At 38.3% G+C, this 16,337-nt stretch overlaps 1 protein-coding gene across 7 annotated transcripts in view; it reads left to right on the forward strand.

Moving 5' to 3' along the window:
- SMG7 (SMG7, nonsense mediated mRNA decay factor) overlaps positions 1-16,337 on the forward strand; it is a 92,665-nt gene that overhangs the window by 17,231 nt on the left and 59,097 nt on the right. For 2 of the 7 annotated variants that reach the window (XM_018060695.1, XM_018060697.1), the window contains exon 1: positions 15,206-15,317. The exons of 2 other annotated variants lie outside the window; for them this stretch is intronic. In XM_018060695.1, the coding sequence (XP_017916184.1) occupies positions 15,214-15,317 (104 nt within the window). In that variant the 5' untranslated portion in view covers positions 15,206-15,213. Of the gene's footprint in view, positions 1-15,205; positions 15,318-16,337 lie in introns of those variants that run through there. 3 more of the 7 variants (XM_013970377.2, XM_018060698.1, XM_018060699.1) reach the window with 2 other exon arrangements.

A 16,337-nucleotide genomic window follows, 5' to 3' on the forward strand; every position in this document is an offset into this window, starting at 1 on the left:
TGTGAATCCTCACAGCAACCCTATGAGGTATATATTAGTAGCTTCATTTTATAGCAAAGCAAAGAGAGAGGCAGAATAGTTAAGTCCAAGGTCATATATAGAGTAGCAGAACCATGATTTGAACCCAGGAATCAGGCTTTAGAATCCACATTTTTAACTCTGTATCATATAGAATCTGCCTCTATAGTTTTATTTTCCTATTTGCCTGAGATTGTAGGAGTTTGCTTTTTTGTTTTATTTATGTTTATTATTATATGCTTACATAAAATATGTGTATTTTAAATATGAATATATAGTCTGAACAAACTGATCTCATCAGTCTCAAGCTTCCTGATGCATTTATTGTGTGTGAAATATAAGAAAGAGGGCAGGTTAATTTCTCAGAGTGCTTACTAAGGGGAACTAGGGAAGATTGTTTTTCTTCTGTATTTGAAATTAATTTATTAATAAACTAATGAACCAGGACTGACTAGTTGGTCTGCCACTCTTCTCTCAGTTATAGCTGTTCTTTCTTCAGTTTTCCTCTTCAGTATTGCTGCTTAAATACAGTATTTCCCAGGACTTTGGGGATACTGAGAACCAGCTATTATCGGTAAAAATAGTTCTAACCCACCTGAGCTAATCAGACAAGTGGAAAATGACTTGCCAGTTTTGGCAGCTTAAGTAAAGAAAACTGGAGTTGCCTTTTCCTTATTGACTTTATATTGTTGTTACATAGACATATTCAGATGTTAGCTTCTGATACCAAGGAACATAGTTTTGCATGTACAAAATTCAAACCTTGGATAAGTTACTTTAAAAGGAAAATTCAGTGTGGCTTTTAAAAACAGTAACAGATTACTGAAGGTTTCATATGTGGCCTGACATCTTTGAATTAACTATTTTTCTTCTTCTGAAACACATAGTCACCTGAAAGTGAGTAAGACTAGTTTACTCAAGAAAAAGGGCAACCTTCCTCTACTAACTCACAGTCTGAACTTTTTCTTCCATGTTACTTCACATTGTCTTTGAAAAGTCCCTCACAGAAAATCTTTGAGTCATCATAGAATTTTGTCAGATAAATGACAAGATGTTTCTTTTCATTCTCAGTCTCTTTCATTGATCAGATTACTTTGTTTGTTCACCATTCCCTGATAGCATATGAAGGAAGGGCTTTCTCTTAATTGTCCTGGTACAACTTTAGAGCAATACCAACACTCAGTAAATGTTAACTAGTAACATATGAGATCCTGCTTATTAGCAACATTTAATTTTTTTATTGAGGTGTTCAGTTCAGTTCAGTTCAGTTCAGTTGCTCAGTCGTGTCCGACTCTTTGCGACCCCATGAATCGCAGCACACCAGGCCTCCCTGTCCATCACCAACTCCCAGGGTTCACTCAGACTCATGTCCATCAAGTCAGTGATGCCATCTAACCATCTCATCCTCCATCGTCCCCTTCCCCTCCTGCCCCCAATCCCTCCCAGCATCAGAGTCTTTTCCAATGAATCAGCTCTTTGCATGAGGTGGCCAAAGTACTGGAGTTTCAGCTTTAGCATTATTCCTTCCAAAGAAATCCCAGGGTTGATCTTCAGAATGGACTGGTTGGATCTCCTTGCAGGCCAAGGGACTCTCAAGAGTCTTCTCCAACACCACAGTTCCAAAGCATCAATTCTTCGGCGCTCAGCCTTCTTCACAGTCCAACTCTCACATCCATACATGACCACAGGAAAAACCATAGCCTTGACTAGACGGACCTTAGTTGGCAAAGTAATGTCTCTGCTTTTGAATATGCTATCTAGGTTGGTCATAACTTTTCTTCCAAGGAGTGAGCGTCTTTTAATTTCATGGCTGCAATCACCATCTGCAGTGATTTTGGAGGCCAAAAAAAGAAAGTCTGACACTGTTTCCACTGTTTCCCCATCTATTTCCCATGTAGTTGATTTATATTATATAATTCCAGGTGTACAACATTGTGGTTCTCAGTTTTTAAAGTTTACACTCCATGTATAAAATATTGACTATATTCCCCATGCTGTATTGTGTATCCTATAGTTTATTTTATGCATAGTAGTTTGTACCTCTTAATCCCCACACCCATCTTCTTCCCCTTCTCTTCTTTGGTAACCACTGGTTTGTTCTGTAATATGTGAGTCTGTTTATTTTTTGTTATATTCACTAGTTTGATTTTTTTAGATTCTACATGTAAGTGATAACATACAATGTTTATCTTTCTCTGTCTGACTTATTTTACAAAGCATAGACTTTGTAAAGTTCATTCATGTTGTTGTGAATGGCAGAATTTCATTATTTTTTATGGCTGAATAGTATTCTAATTTGTGTGTGTGTTTGTTTATACTACATCTTCTTTATCCATTCACTTGTTGATGGACACTTATTTAGGTTGCTTTCATATCTTGGGTATTATAAATAATGCTGCTGTGAATGCCAGGGTCCAGCCCCGGTGGATCCAGGGAATTTGAAGAGGGGACGGAGTCGGTGTCTTAGAAAGGACTAATTAGAAAAGAGAGATTGGGAAAGAATAGTGTAGTAGGAAAATTAGTGGAGAAAAGATGCTGAATAACTTGGTTTACGTGGAAAGCTAATAAAGTTTCAAGACAAGAAACTTGCACCACCTACGTAGGTCACCAGCGCCCGCTTGAATAGCAGAGGGTGCCCCGCTTTGGGCTCCCTCTTGCGTGGGTCTTAGAAGCCAGGGCAAGTAAGTAGACATGGTAAGCCTCCACGCTCCAGATGGGAATTCAGCCAGAAAAGAAGGAGAAAAGACCACACGGGGGAAACCAGTCTTTCCGGTGACTGCTCCATCCTTTATTGTCCAAGAAAGCTTTTTATACTTTTGGTTGTACGTAGAGATCAATGGATAATACAAAGTTATGCAGCATCAGCAGCCCTGACTCTTATCGAGACCAGGCTTTCTCTCTGCATACCTACCTATATACACAAGTCTTAGGTGATTTACATCATCTTCTGGCCAGGAAGCCTATTAGCATTTTATGGCCCTTTTCTGATAAGGGCCCATCAACCAGAAAACTTATTTGCCTTAAAAGTGTTGTTCTTTCCAAAGTCTGGTGCCACTCTCAGAAAGCACTAAATAAAGTTACATTCTTACATAGCAAGGACACAACGATTTATAACAAGGGAAGAGGAGTACAGTGATTTATAACAAAGAGAAAGTTCACTAACTCAAAAGTCTAGTGTTGCTAACATCAAAACTACTATATTCCTTTTTCTATATCCCAATTACATTGATTAATATCCTCCAGGTGCCTAAAAGATAAAGAATATGGAGACCTGGCAGCAGTCATTGACTCAACAGTGAAAGCCATCACCAATATAATTCTTAGCTCTTTAGAAAAGGCTCTATATCTTTAAGATGTTTTAAGCTGAGTGCCTCTCACAGTTGAGGGGCTGTAAACAATCACAAGTTGTAAAAGTCTCTAACTGTCAGGCAAGTTAGAGAGCCATCAGAGGGGTTTGAGCTGAGACACTACACTCCTTTCATATGCAGGAGACCAGTTGGAGCTCTTAAGTTAACTTTTTGCAGAGAAAGGTGGCCGAGGATAGCCCCCTCTTATGTCAGAAGAGTGGAAAGCACAGTACAATAAAGCAGGCAGACTCTGGTCTTGGGGGTAGATGCTCAGGAAAATCCAGGGGTACCCCTTAGGCCTGATCTCAGGCTTTGCTTTTTGCCAGGCCCCTTTCCTCATGACCTTTGCCACAGGCGGGATTCCCATGCTGGCTCCCAACATTGAACATTGGGATGTATTTATCTTTTCAAACTAGAGTTTTTGCTCTGTTGGGATATTTACCCAGGAGTGGGATTGCTGGATCCTGTGGTAGCTCTATTTTTAACTTTTTGAAGAACTTCCGCGTTGTTTTCCGCAGTGGCTGTGCCAGTTGACATTCCCACCAGAAATGGGGATATAAATTCCCACATCCTCACCAGCCTTCATTATTTGAGGTCTTTCTAATGAGAGCCATTCTGACAGATATTAGGTGATTTCTCATTGTGGTTTTGATTTGCATTTCTTTGATGATTAGCAGTGTTGTTCGAGCCTCTTTTCATGTGACTGTTGGCCAGCCATATCTCTTCTTTGCAAAAATGTCTATTCAAGTTTTGTGTCCATTTTTTAGGGGTTTTTTTTGTTTGTTTGTTTTTGTTTTGATATTGAGTTGTATGAGCTGTTTGTATATTTTGAAAATTAACTCCTTGTGAGTCACATCGTTTGCAAATATTTTCTCCCAATTTGTATGTTGCCTTTTCATTTTGTTGATGGTTTCCCTTGCTGTGCAAAAGCTTTTAACACATTGTTGACCAGGGGATTTTTGCAGAAGCTAACGCCTGTAGCTGGTGAATATTGAAACACTCCAATAAGTGATATTTGGGTAACAAAAAATGTATTAATATGTCTCTGGTCAGTAATGTGTTAAGTTTAATTAGATTCCATTTTACTTATTTTTGTTTCCTTTACCTTAGGAGGCGCATCTAACAAAATATTGCCATAATTTGTGTCAAAGTGTTCTGCCTATGTTTTCTTCTAAGCATTTTCTGATTTCCAGTCTTACATTTAGGTCTTTAATCCATTTTGAGTTTATTTTTGTGTGTGGCATGAAAAATGTTCTACTTCTATTCTTCTACGTGTAGCTGTCCAATTTTCTTGTTGGTTAATTGACCGTAAGTGTGTGAGCTTGTTATTGGGCTCTCTATTCTGTTCCATTGACCTGTGTGACTATTTTTATGCCAATTCCATACTGTTTTGATTACTGTGGCTTTGTCATATAGTTGAAGTCAGGGTGCATGATACCTCCAGCTCTGTTCTTTCTCAAGATTGCTTTGGCTTTTCAGGGTGTTACATGTTTCTGTACAAATTTTTAAGTTATTTGTTCTAGTCTTGTGAAAAATGCCATTGGTATTTTGATAGGGATTGCATTGTATCTGTAGCTTGCCTTGAATTGTGTGGTCATTTTAACAGTACTAATTCTTTCCATCTGTTTATGTCGTCCTCAGTTTCTTTAGTTTTTCAGTTTTCCAAGTACAAGTCCTTTTCCTTCTTGGTAGGCTTATTCCTAGGTATTTTATTCTCTTGATGCAATTGTAAATGAAATTGTTTCCTTAATTTCACTTTCTTATAATACATTGTTAGTGTCTAGAAGTGCAACAGATTTCTGTATATTAATTTTGTGTCCTGCAACTTTATGGAATTCATTGATGGGCTCCAGTGGTTTGGTTTTGGTTTCCTTAATGTTTTTTATGTATAATATCATGCATGTTACCTGCACTGTTTTACTTCTTTCTTTCCAATTTGGATTCCTTTCATTTATTTTTCTTGTCTGATTGCTGCAGCTGGGACTTTAAATACTGGGTTGAATAAAAGTAATGAGAGTGCTTTTAGCTTTTCATTGTGTGTGATGTTAGATATGGGAAGGAATTATAGAAGTATAAGGGTATTAGGGTTAGACATTTAGGGAACAGGTGCCAAGTGATAATAAAGCTTAACTTTCATTCTTAATGATTTTGTTAATCTAGATGGGTGGAAGCAGAAAGAGGCAAGAAATGATCTATCCAAAAGGTAGGAAGGATCAGGAAACTGTGAAGAAGAATGGTCAGCTAAGTGTGCAGAAAGCTTTAATGAAGGCTTACGCTAATAGAGTAGTTCTCAAAGAGTGGTCTCCAGATTAGGAGCAGCCATCATTACCTGGGAACTTATTAGAAATACAAATTCTTATGTCCTGTCTCAGACTCACTGAATCAGAAACTTTGAGCATAAGGTCCAGCAATCATTTTATGAATCTCAGTGATTTTGATGTGGGCTAAAGTTTGAAAGAATGCTGATACAATATAGTATTGAGAAATACTGCAGAGTTCAGGAAACATGAGGACTGAGAAAAGGCACTTAGATTGGGCAAAGTCATTGTTAACTCTTGAGAAATTTGTTACAGTGGTACAGATGGACACCTAATTGAAAGTTTAAAAGTGATGGGATAATGGGAAAGTGAACTCAGTATTACATATTGTCTTTTAACAAAGTTTAGAGGTAAGGATTAGGGTGGATGCTTGAGGGGAATAGCAGGATCAAAGGAAATTTAGATTGGAAGAAATGAAGTACTTTTAAACTTAATGGGAAAAGATATTTATCTATTAGAAATTATTTTAGTCTGACTAGTGAAAGCTTTCTATGCAGAAAGCATTCTAACCTTAAAATATTTAATAATTGGCTTATTAGGACATTGATATATTTAGTAGCCATTTATTGTTGAAAAGGTATTATACATTGAGTAAAATTAAAATGTTACAATAAAAACCTGTAATATTAAATTGCCACCAGCACTGTTCACACTGTCCAGTCTTTTTTTATGAATATATGATATGCATTTTATGCATATACAGGTAATGAATTTAATCAGATTATGATCATGTGTATACTGTTTTAAATCACATTAATTGAGGTACTCATTATATATAATGAAAATACACTCATTTCAAGTGCACAGTCATGAATTTTGATGAACATATACCTCTAACCACTGCCCTAGCTAAGGTATAGAACATTTCCAAATCCTAAAATAAGTTCACCCAGGCCCCTTTGTAGTCAGTCCTACCCCTACCCCTACTTGTTTCTCTGTGTCTCAGGCAATCATTATTTTCACCTTTATCACAAAAGATTACTTTCGCTTGTTCCAGAACTTCATAAATGAAATAGTACAGTACATACTCTTGTGTCCAAATTCTTTTGACGTAATATTTTTGAGAATAATCGTCTTTGTTGCATGAATCAATAGTTTGTTCCTATTTATTGTTGAGAAGCACAAGCTGGAATCAAGATTGCTGGGAGAAATATCAATAACCTCAGATATGCAGATGATACCACCCTTACAGCAGAAAGCAAAGAGGAACTAAAAGAGCCTCTTGGTGAAGGTGAAAGAAGAGTGTGAAAAAGCTGGCTTAAAAAACTAAGATCATGGCATACTTCATGGCAAATAGATGGGGAAACAGTGAAAACAGTGACAAACTTTATTTTGGGGCCTCCAAAATCACTGCAGATGGTGACTGCAGCCTATGCTTGCTCCTTGGGAGAAAATCTGTGAGCAACCTAGACAGCATGTTAAAAAGCAGAGGCATTACTTTGCCGACAAAGGTCCATCTAGTCAAAGCTGTGGTTTCTCCAGTAGTCATGTATGGATGTGAGAGTTGGACCGTAAGGAAAGCTGAGCGTTGAAGAACTGATGCTTTTGAACTGTGGTGTTGGAGAGGATTCTTGAGAGTCCCTTGGACAGGAAGGAGGTCTAACCAGTCCTTCCTAAAGGAAGTCAGTCCTGAATATTCATTGAAGGGACTGATGCTGAAGCTGAAACTCCAGTACTTGGGCCACTTGCTGTGAAGAACTGACTCATTTGAAAAGACCCTGATGCTGGCAAAGATTGAAGGCAGGAGGAAAAGGGGAAGACAGAGATGAGATGGTTGGATGGCACCACTGACTCAATGGACTTGAGTCTGAGCAAGCTCCCAGAGATGGTGATGGATAGAGAAGCCTTATGTGCTATAGTCAATGGGGTCGCAAAGAGGCAGACGTGACTGAGTGACTGAACAACAACTGTTTCATCATATGACTGCCACAGTTTATCCATTCACCTTTTAATGAGCCTTTGGGTTGTGTCTACTTTTCTGCTACTGTGAATAAAGCTTTAGGAATGTAATATAAAAGTCTTTTCATGGACATGTTTTCACTTCTTTTGGTAAACACCTAGGAGTGGAATTGGTAGGTCATATAGTAAGTACATGTACCACTTTATGAAAATTACCAAACTGTTTCCCAACACGATTATAACATTCTTTAGTAGCAGTGTTATAACCCACTCCAGTGTTCTTGCCTGGGGAATCCCAGGGATGGCAGAGCCTGGTGGGCTGCCACCTATGGGGTCACACAGTCGGACACAACTGAAGCGACTTAGCAGCAGCAGCAGTAGTATTATAAGGGTTCTAATTATTCCATATCCTTTCCTTCAATATTTGGTATTGATAATCTCTTTGATTTTCACCATTCTAATACACATGCATTGGTATCTTGTAGACTTGCATTTTCAGATGACTGAAGATTTTGAGCACCTTTTATGTGATTATTGGCCATTTGCGTATCTTCTTTTGTATTATCTAAATCATTAGCCCATTTTTCGAATTGGATTGTCTTATTACTGCTGCTGCTGCTGCTAAGTCACTTCAGTCGTGTCCGACTCTGTGCGATCCCATAGACCGCAGCCCAGCAGTCTCCCCCGTCCCTGGGATTCTCCAGGCAAGAACACTGGAGTGGGTTGCCATTTCCTTCTCCAGTCTTATTACTGAGTTCTCTTTAATATGTTTTGAGTGTAAAGCCTTTGTATGTGTTTATGTATACACATACACATTAGCTTGCTTTCTCACTTTTTTAAAATGGTCTATGTTGAATAGTAGAAGCTTTAAAAATTAAAGCTTTTGAAAAGGCAAACTCTGAATAAAATCATAAGCAATAATATATTCACAATGTAACTCTGAATATGTGAGTTTTTGAAAATTGAGGTCTGTATTATATTATGGAATGATGAATAAGGGAAGTTTAGGTTATCAGATAGGCAGATGATACCACTCTTAATGGCAGAAAGAGGAACTAAAGAGCCTCCTGATGAGGGTGAAAGAGGAGAGGGAAAAAACTGGCTTGAAACTTAACATTAAAAAAGACTAAGGTCATGGCATCTGGTCTCATCACTTCATGGCAAATAGAAGGGCAAAATGTGGAAGCAGTGACAGATTTTATTTTCTTGGGCTCCAAAACCACTGCGGGCAGTTACTGATGCCATGAAATTAAAAGATGCTTGTTCCTAGGAAGGAAACCTGTGTCAAACCTAGACAGTGTATTAAAAAGCTTTGCCAACAAAGGTATGTATAGTCAAAGCTATGGTTTTTCCAGTAGTCATACATGGATGTGAGAGTTGAACCATAAAGAAGTCTGAATGCTGAAGAATTGATGCTTTCAGAGTGTGGTGCTGGAGAAGACTCCAGTGCTTAAGAGTTCCTTGGACTGTAAGGAGATTAAACAAGTAAATCCTAAAGCATTTTGCCAACATCCATTGGATCATCAAAAAAAGCAAGATGAGTTCCAGAAAAATATCTACTTCTGCTTTATTGACTATGCCAAAGCCTTTGACTATGTGGATCACAACAAACTGTGGAAAGTTCTTCAAGAGATGGGAATACCAGACCACCTTACCTGCCTCCTAAAAAATCTGTATGCAGGTCAAGAAGCAACAGTTAGAACCGGACATGAAAAACAGACTGGTTCCAAATCAGGAAAGGAGTATCTCAAGGCTGTATATTGTAGCCCTACTTATTTAACTTGCTTGCAGAATACATCATGCAAAATGCCGGGCTGGATGAAGCACAAGCTGGAATCACATTTGCTGGGAGAAATATCAATAACCTCAGATATGCAGATTACACTACCCTTATGGCAGAAAGCAAAGAAGAACTAAAAAGTCTCTTGATGAAAGTGAAAGAGGAGAGTGAAAAAGTTGGCTTAAAATTCAACATTCAAAAAACTTAAATCATGGCATCTGGTCCCATCATTTCATGGCAAATAGATGGGGAAACAGTGGGAACAGTGGCAAACTTTATTTTAAGGGGCTCCAAAATCACTGCAGGTGGTGACTGCAGCCATGAAATTAAAATATGCTTGCTCCTTGGAAGAAAAGCTATGACCAACCTAGCAGAGATGTTACTTTGCTGACAGAGATCCATCTAGTCAAAGCTATGGTTTTTCCAGTAGTCATATATAGATGTGAGAGGTGAACTATAAAGAAAGCTGAGTGCTGAAGAACTGATGCTTTTGAACTGTGGTGTTGGAGAGGACCTTTTGAGAGCCCCTTGGACTGCAAGGAGGTCAAACCAGTCCATCCTAAAGGAAATCAGTCCTGAATATTCATTGGAAGGACTGATGCTGAAGCTGAAACTCAAATACTTTGGCCACCTGCTGTGAAGAATGGACTCATTAGAAAAGACCCTGATGCTGGAAAAGATTGAAGGCAGAAGGAGAAGGGGATGACAGGATGAGATGGTTGGATGGCATCAGTGACTTGATGAACATGAGTTTCAGCAAGCTCTGGGAATTGGTGATGGACAGGAAAGCCTGGTGTGCCGCAGTCCATGGGGTCTCAAAGAGTTGGACATGACTGAGCAATGAACTGAACTGAATCCTAAAGTAAGTCAACCTTGGATATTCATTGGAAGGACTCAAGCTGAAGCTCCAATACTTTGGCCACCTGATGTGAAGAGCTGACTCTTTGGAAAAGACCCTGATACTGGGAAATACTGAAAGCAAAAGATGAAATGGTTAGATAGCATCACCAACTCAAATGGATATGAATTTGAGCAAACTCTATGGAGGACAGAGGAGACTGGCATGCCGCAGTCCATGGGGTCACAAAGAGTTGGACATGACTTAGGGACTGAATAGCAACAGCAAGGTTCTGGAATTCTGATACACTTGGATTTGAACCTCAGTCCTAGCATTTACAACCTTTGTGATCTTGGGGAAGTTTCCTAAAATCTCTGAGTCTTTGTTTCTTTGTAAAACTGAGAAAATAGTAGTTTCTTCAGGTTGCTATGAAAGTTAAATTGAGAATGGTTTATGTAATCCAGTCCCTGTCCTGAAGTTACTCAGGCCTCCCTAGAAGCCCCTCCAGAGAAGGCAATGACAACCCACTCCAGTACTCTTGCCTGGAAAACCCCATGGACGGAGGAGCCTGGTAAGCTGCGGTCTGTGGGGTCGCTAAGAGTCGGGCACGACTTAGCAACTTCACTTTCACTTTATGTAATCCACTTGCCATTCACCCTGGTCACTGATTATTAGTTGTCTTTCTGTGTATAATTCACTTCAAGTTTTATCCTTTCATTCAGGGGTCTTTTTGCCTTTTTTTTTTTTTTGGATTATATTTAAACAAACTCGTATAACCCCCTGTGGCATTCCTGAGACTTTGTTTTCAGCCTTTTTTTTTTTTTTCCCCCTCCATTGAATCCTCCTCTTGTTATTTATCCTATTCCATCCCATAAAAGAACATATATTCCATCTTAAAAACTTGTGACCCTCACTCTGTTGCCTCTCCTGCCTAGAAAAAGGCATCTAAACTCAATTTTAGTGTCTGTTCCTTTCCTCCTATTTTCCATTAATGTCAGTCCATGGGCTGATGCTCCCACTTCACTGCCCGCATTGTTCCTAACGAGATCGGCAGTGACTTCCACATACTGAATCCAGTAGTCAGTTCTCAGGCCTCATTTTACTTGCTGCTTGAGCAGCACTTACTGATTCTACCTTGTTTTCTTGAAGCTCTTTCTTCATTTGGCTTCCACTACACCACAAAACTTCAACAAGTTTCCCTCCTTTCTCTATGGTCATTAACTGTCTTTTTATTATTCCCTTGTCATTTCTTGCCTTGTGCTGATGACTCCCAAGATGGATTTCTGTGGTTACATATCTTTCCTTTAAATGTCAGATTTTTTAATAACTGCTAGTATACATTCACATGGATGTATAATGTCTTAAAGTTATCATCATCGTAAAAAAACAACAGCAGGTGGTTTATATAACACCATGTGCCAAGCATTATTGTCCAAAATGAACTTTTTACCCTATTTTTATCTTTAGCTAGTAAATGACAAATCCTCATGAATCATTTTTGATTCCTGCCTCTCTCTCTCTGTTTAAAATTTCACTCAGCAAACCCTGTTGGTCAAAGTCCAGTCACATTTTATTCTCTCCATTGCTGCCTACTGGTTCAAGCCAGTAAATTCTTGACATAGTGGCTCAGTGGAACACGTTAAAATCAAGGTTAGGTCATGGAGGTTCTTTGCTCAGAATGTCCAAAGGTGTCCCCTCTCTCAGACCATCTAGGGGAAGTTGGATGACTGGTCATCCAGTGGCTCAGTGTCGAATAGTCCAAGATGGCCTCACTCAAATGTCAGAAATGTCAACTGGGATCCCTGTGATAGCTGGGAAAATGGGGTCTCCTCTTTCCAAGTCGTCTGTCTCCTCTGCTTTGTAACATTGTGAAGGCGTTACAGAAGGGCAAGCCCAGATGCACAGGGGCTTGTCAAGCTTCCGTTTGTGTCTCACTTCTGAAGTATTGGCCAGAGTAAGTCACACGGCCAACCCCAAGGTCACTGTGTGAAGAGAGTTCACAATGGTGCAGATGCCAGGAGGGGTATGATTCATGTCTGCTGTAGGCCCTCTATGATTTGTATCAGATTTGTTAGATTATTTGATTATAATGCATCACCCCTTTCTTTAGACAAATAGGTAAATAATAAAGAAAAAAGGAACCTGAATAGATAAACTGATGTCTGGAAGTACAGGTTAAATAATGGTTCTTGGGTGGAAAAGTCAGATTTGACTTTTTGATATATCATAAATTTCGGACACCACAGAAGTAGAAATTTCTAGATATACCATAATAATGTACAGATTATTTTATTCAGTTAAATCAGACAGTATCTTAATACTGTTGCTGGCTGGGTTAATTAAGTTGTCCATATCCCATGTTATATTCCAGATTGGGAAGTTGTACTTTACTTTTCCCTAACCTAAATTTATATGGTGTTTTACATAAAGAACTGTTGCTGTTTCTTTTTCCAACATTATATTAGTTTCCTGCTTACCTATTAAGGGATATAGTCACACCCTTATTTTCTTCAGGTCAGCTCTTTATACTTTGTCTTGCCATGCTGTCCCCATGTCAGGTTATTTTTCTCTTTGCATTTCCAGTAAATTTGATTGGCTGTTACTTACATTGAAACTCATTTTAATTCTAATGTCTACCCAGATTTTTACTTTCATTTCCCTGTCTCTGGAATTCTGTTAACCTTCTCTTAAAAGTATATATAGGAACTCCTAGTGGACCAGTGATTAAGACTTGGCACTTTCACTGCCATCGACCCGGCTTCAGTCTCTGGTCTGGGAGACTGATACCACAAGCCACATGTAAAGTACAAGCATTGATAACTTCATTATTTCTTAAAGAATAGTCTTACCTGACCATTTGTTTATTGTATACTGGTATTATTAAAAATTTCTTTCTATTTTTCCTTATAGAAGGCATTTAGTTATTCATTTTAATGTGTTAAATAAATAGTTTATATCACCTTGTCTTTTATTTCAGGAAGATAAAAGCATTGTTGCAAAGAATGTCTTTTTTTTTTTAAGTGTTGAATCCAATAGTGTTGAAAACCACGTTCCTGGCCTACATCATCTAATAGAATAAATAATCTCTAGTGCAGGAAATGTGTGAGTGAATAACTTCATCATAGTGCTGTGAGTGCTGTTATAGAAGTGGGCATTAAGATTCACTGGGAATGCTGGGCCAAGCCAAGTCCCTCTTACAGGAGTTGCTGAGTCTTAAAATACAAAAAGGGGTTAACCAGACCAAGAAGGAAGGGGAAAAGCATTTCAGGTTGAGTGAAAGCATGAATCAAGATGCAGTGGGGCAAAACAGCAGGGAACTAAAAGTAATTTGGTTTTATTGGGTCCTAACATATATAGTTGGAAGCTATGAGACTTAACATGCTGTACCAGTGAACTTAGGTTTTGTCATGAGGTATTTTCTCCTAGTCTTTTCCACTAAAGTACAACTAAAGTAACAGGTGATTAAATATATGTGTTGGAAGTATGGAGCCAGAGTCTGTATAGACCTCCTGCATGTTTGAGATTTCTCTTAATAATTGATGTTTTATTGTTTAAAATTATGAATAACTTTGTTTTCTATTCTAGAATCAATTAATGTGCATTCTTAGCTTCAATTTCCTAATTTTAAAATGAGGATAATAATAGCAATTACATCTTAGGATTGTTGGGAAGATTAATAATACCTATAATGATAATAAAGACAATAATAACAGTTTTTGAGGGCTTATATAACAAGGAACAATCCTAGAGGTTTTATTTCTGTTACCTCATTTAATCCTCAGAACATCTCACTGAAGTGGGTGCTTTTATTATCTCCTTCTTACTGCTGATAAAATTAAGGTATAGAGAAGTAATTTTCCTAAAGTTACACAGCTAGTAAATAGCAGAGTGAGGTTTGAACCCAAGCAGTCTGAATATGATACTTAACTATGACATTTTATTTTCCCATTCTGTGAGATCAATGTGTAAAGCATTTAGTATAGAATCTGCCACATAATAATTTTAAATGTAAGCAGTTATCAGTATTTAATAATACTCAATTTATTTTGCCCAAATCTTTAAGTTAAATTGGTGTCTGAAAGAAATTGTGCAAGTGGCTTGAGTTATTCCCAGCGTGCCATTGAGTACAGTGTGATATCCAAGCTCATGCCTTTAACCACTACCTTCTACTGCTTCCTCTTTCCTGTTGGGCTGTCTCCACATTAGAATTTAAATCTGGTAGGAGCTGTAATGTTTTTTTCATCATTGTCTACCTAGTCCTTAACACTGTTTAGTACAGAGAAATAACCAAATTATTATTCATTAGGGGTTCATAGGTGGTGCTAGTGGTAAAGAACCCATCTGCCAAAGCAGGAGACCTAAGAGACGCAGGTTCAATCCCTGGGTTGGGACGATCCCTTGAAGAAGGGCATGGCAACCAATATTCTTGCCTGGAGAATCCCATGGACAGAGGAGCTTGGTGGGCCACAAGTCCATAGGGTCGCAAAAAGTCGGACATGACTAAAGCAACTTAGCATGCATACGTTGTTCATTGAGTGACTGAATATCTAAATACCTACCTTTTAGCTGGTCTCAGAATGTAAGCTTTTTTTGTACCTTCTATAATTGTGGTTTAATTGCTTTACATGGTTTTCCTTCCATACGTAGTCCAGTTTGGACCAGCCATCTGCTCCTGAACCTTGGTACCACAAGAACCTTTCTGGGTAACTGATACCTGTTTGTCCTTTAGAGATCACTCAGCTTTCAGGCCGGGAGATTAGAATAACAGTTGGATACCAAACTAGAATTTTAGATATATACAAAACAGAATTTTAAAATGTGTACTCTCAGAAACTAAATATAAAAAGGAAAAAAGCCACGATATCTTTCCTTTTGCCTTTGACATTGATCATTTTAAAGAGAAAATAATTTAACTTTCTTCAAGAGGGTTCTCTGTTATTGTGGGTTAACTCATATTTTCCTCCTCTCCTCTATCTAGAATGTCTTAAACCATTCTACCTTATGAGAAATTGGATGTTCTTGCAGATAGTCATTGTGGGAGAAAACGTTTCATTTAAGTCCCAGATGAGGACCGGAAACTTGAAATCAGAGGAGCATCTGAAATCAAGTAATATTAGGTAGGATAAAAATTACAAGGGATTTCTACATGTTTGTATTCCTTTTAGAGATATGTTAAAAGTACTCACATACTGTGAACACTAGTAGAAGAATTAGAAGCTTTCGGAAGCATTTGATATTGGCCGGAATGGGGGAGGGAGTACTAACGATTTTTTTGTTTTAACTTATGCAGCCTCATAAGAACCTTGTGTCTTTACTTTGTCATGAGCATTTGTATCTTACAGTCCAAAGAAAAATTTACACATTTAGTAACGTAAATGTAAATTTTATGTTTGTGTACGTGGTCTCTGAATGTTTATGGCAAGCAAAGGGGATTTATCTTGTGGTGGACTATCCTTTAGAATAAAAATTCCTGTTTTGGATTACGTATACAGTAGTTCATTTGAATACAAGGAGCCTCAGTTCTTGCTTCTGTTATGTTAGCCTGCATACAGTCAGGCCTTCTAGATGCCTGTAGAAATAGGTATATGGTGGTGTGCAAGAGAAGCCCTCTCCAACCACACAGTGAGCTGGTAACTCCTCTCACAGTAGCTTGTATCAGTTTAAATGATAGTGTGAAGGTGCTTGGGGTCAGAGATGAGACTTTTAAATGTGAAGTACTGATTGTCCCTACAAGTTGAAACCATGACAGAGGCACCTAGAGCCAGGCCATTCCAGAAGCCTTGCTTTGTTGTATAATGCTTATGAACTCTGGAACCAGACTGCAGGGTGGAACCCAAACTGCCACTTCCCAGTTGTGTGATTTGGGGCAGGTTATTTAACTTTTTCCTCATCAGAAAAATGGGAATAGTACTGTTACTTACCTGATAGATTTCTTGTGAGAATTAAAGGTTTAATAGTATATTGTCGCACATAAACTGCACCTGGCAAATAGTAAATGGTCACCTGGACTATTATGTAAGCCACTGCTTTCTTCTTAGGAGATGAGCTTCGATGGCGTTCTGTAATTCATGCTTTGCTCGATGTGCTGTCGTGTCAGGCTTTTAACTGTTTGCCTAAGCTGTGTGCTCAAAGCTAAT

Source organism: Capra hircus, chromosome 16 (assembly GCF_001704415.2).
Source record: "Capra hircus breed San Clemente chromosome 16, ASM170441v1, whole genome shotgun sequence".
Classification (NCBI taxonomy): domain Eukaryota; kingdom Metazoa; phylum Chordata; class Mammalia; order Artiodactyla; family Bovidae; genus Capra; species Capra hircus.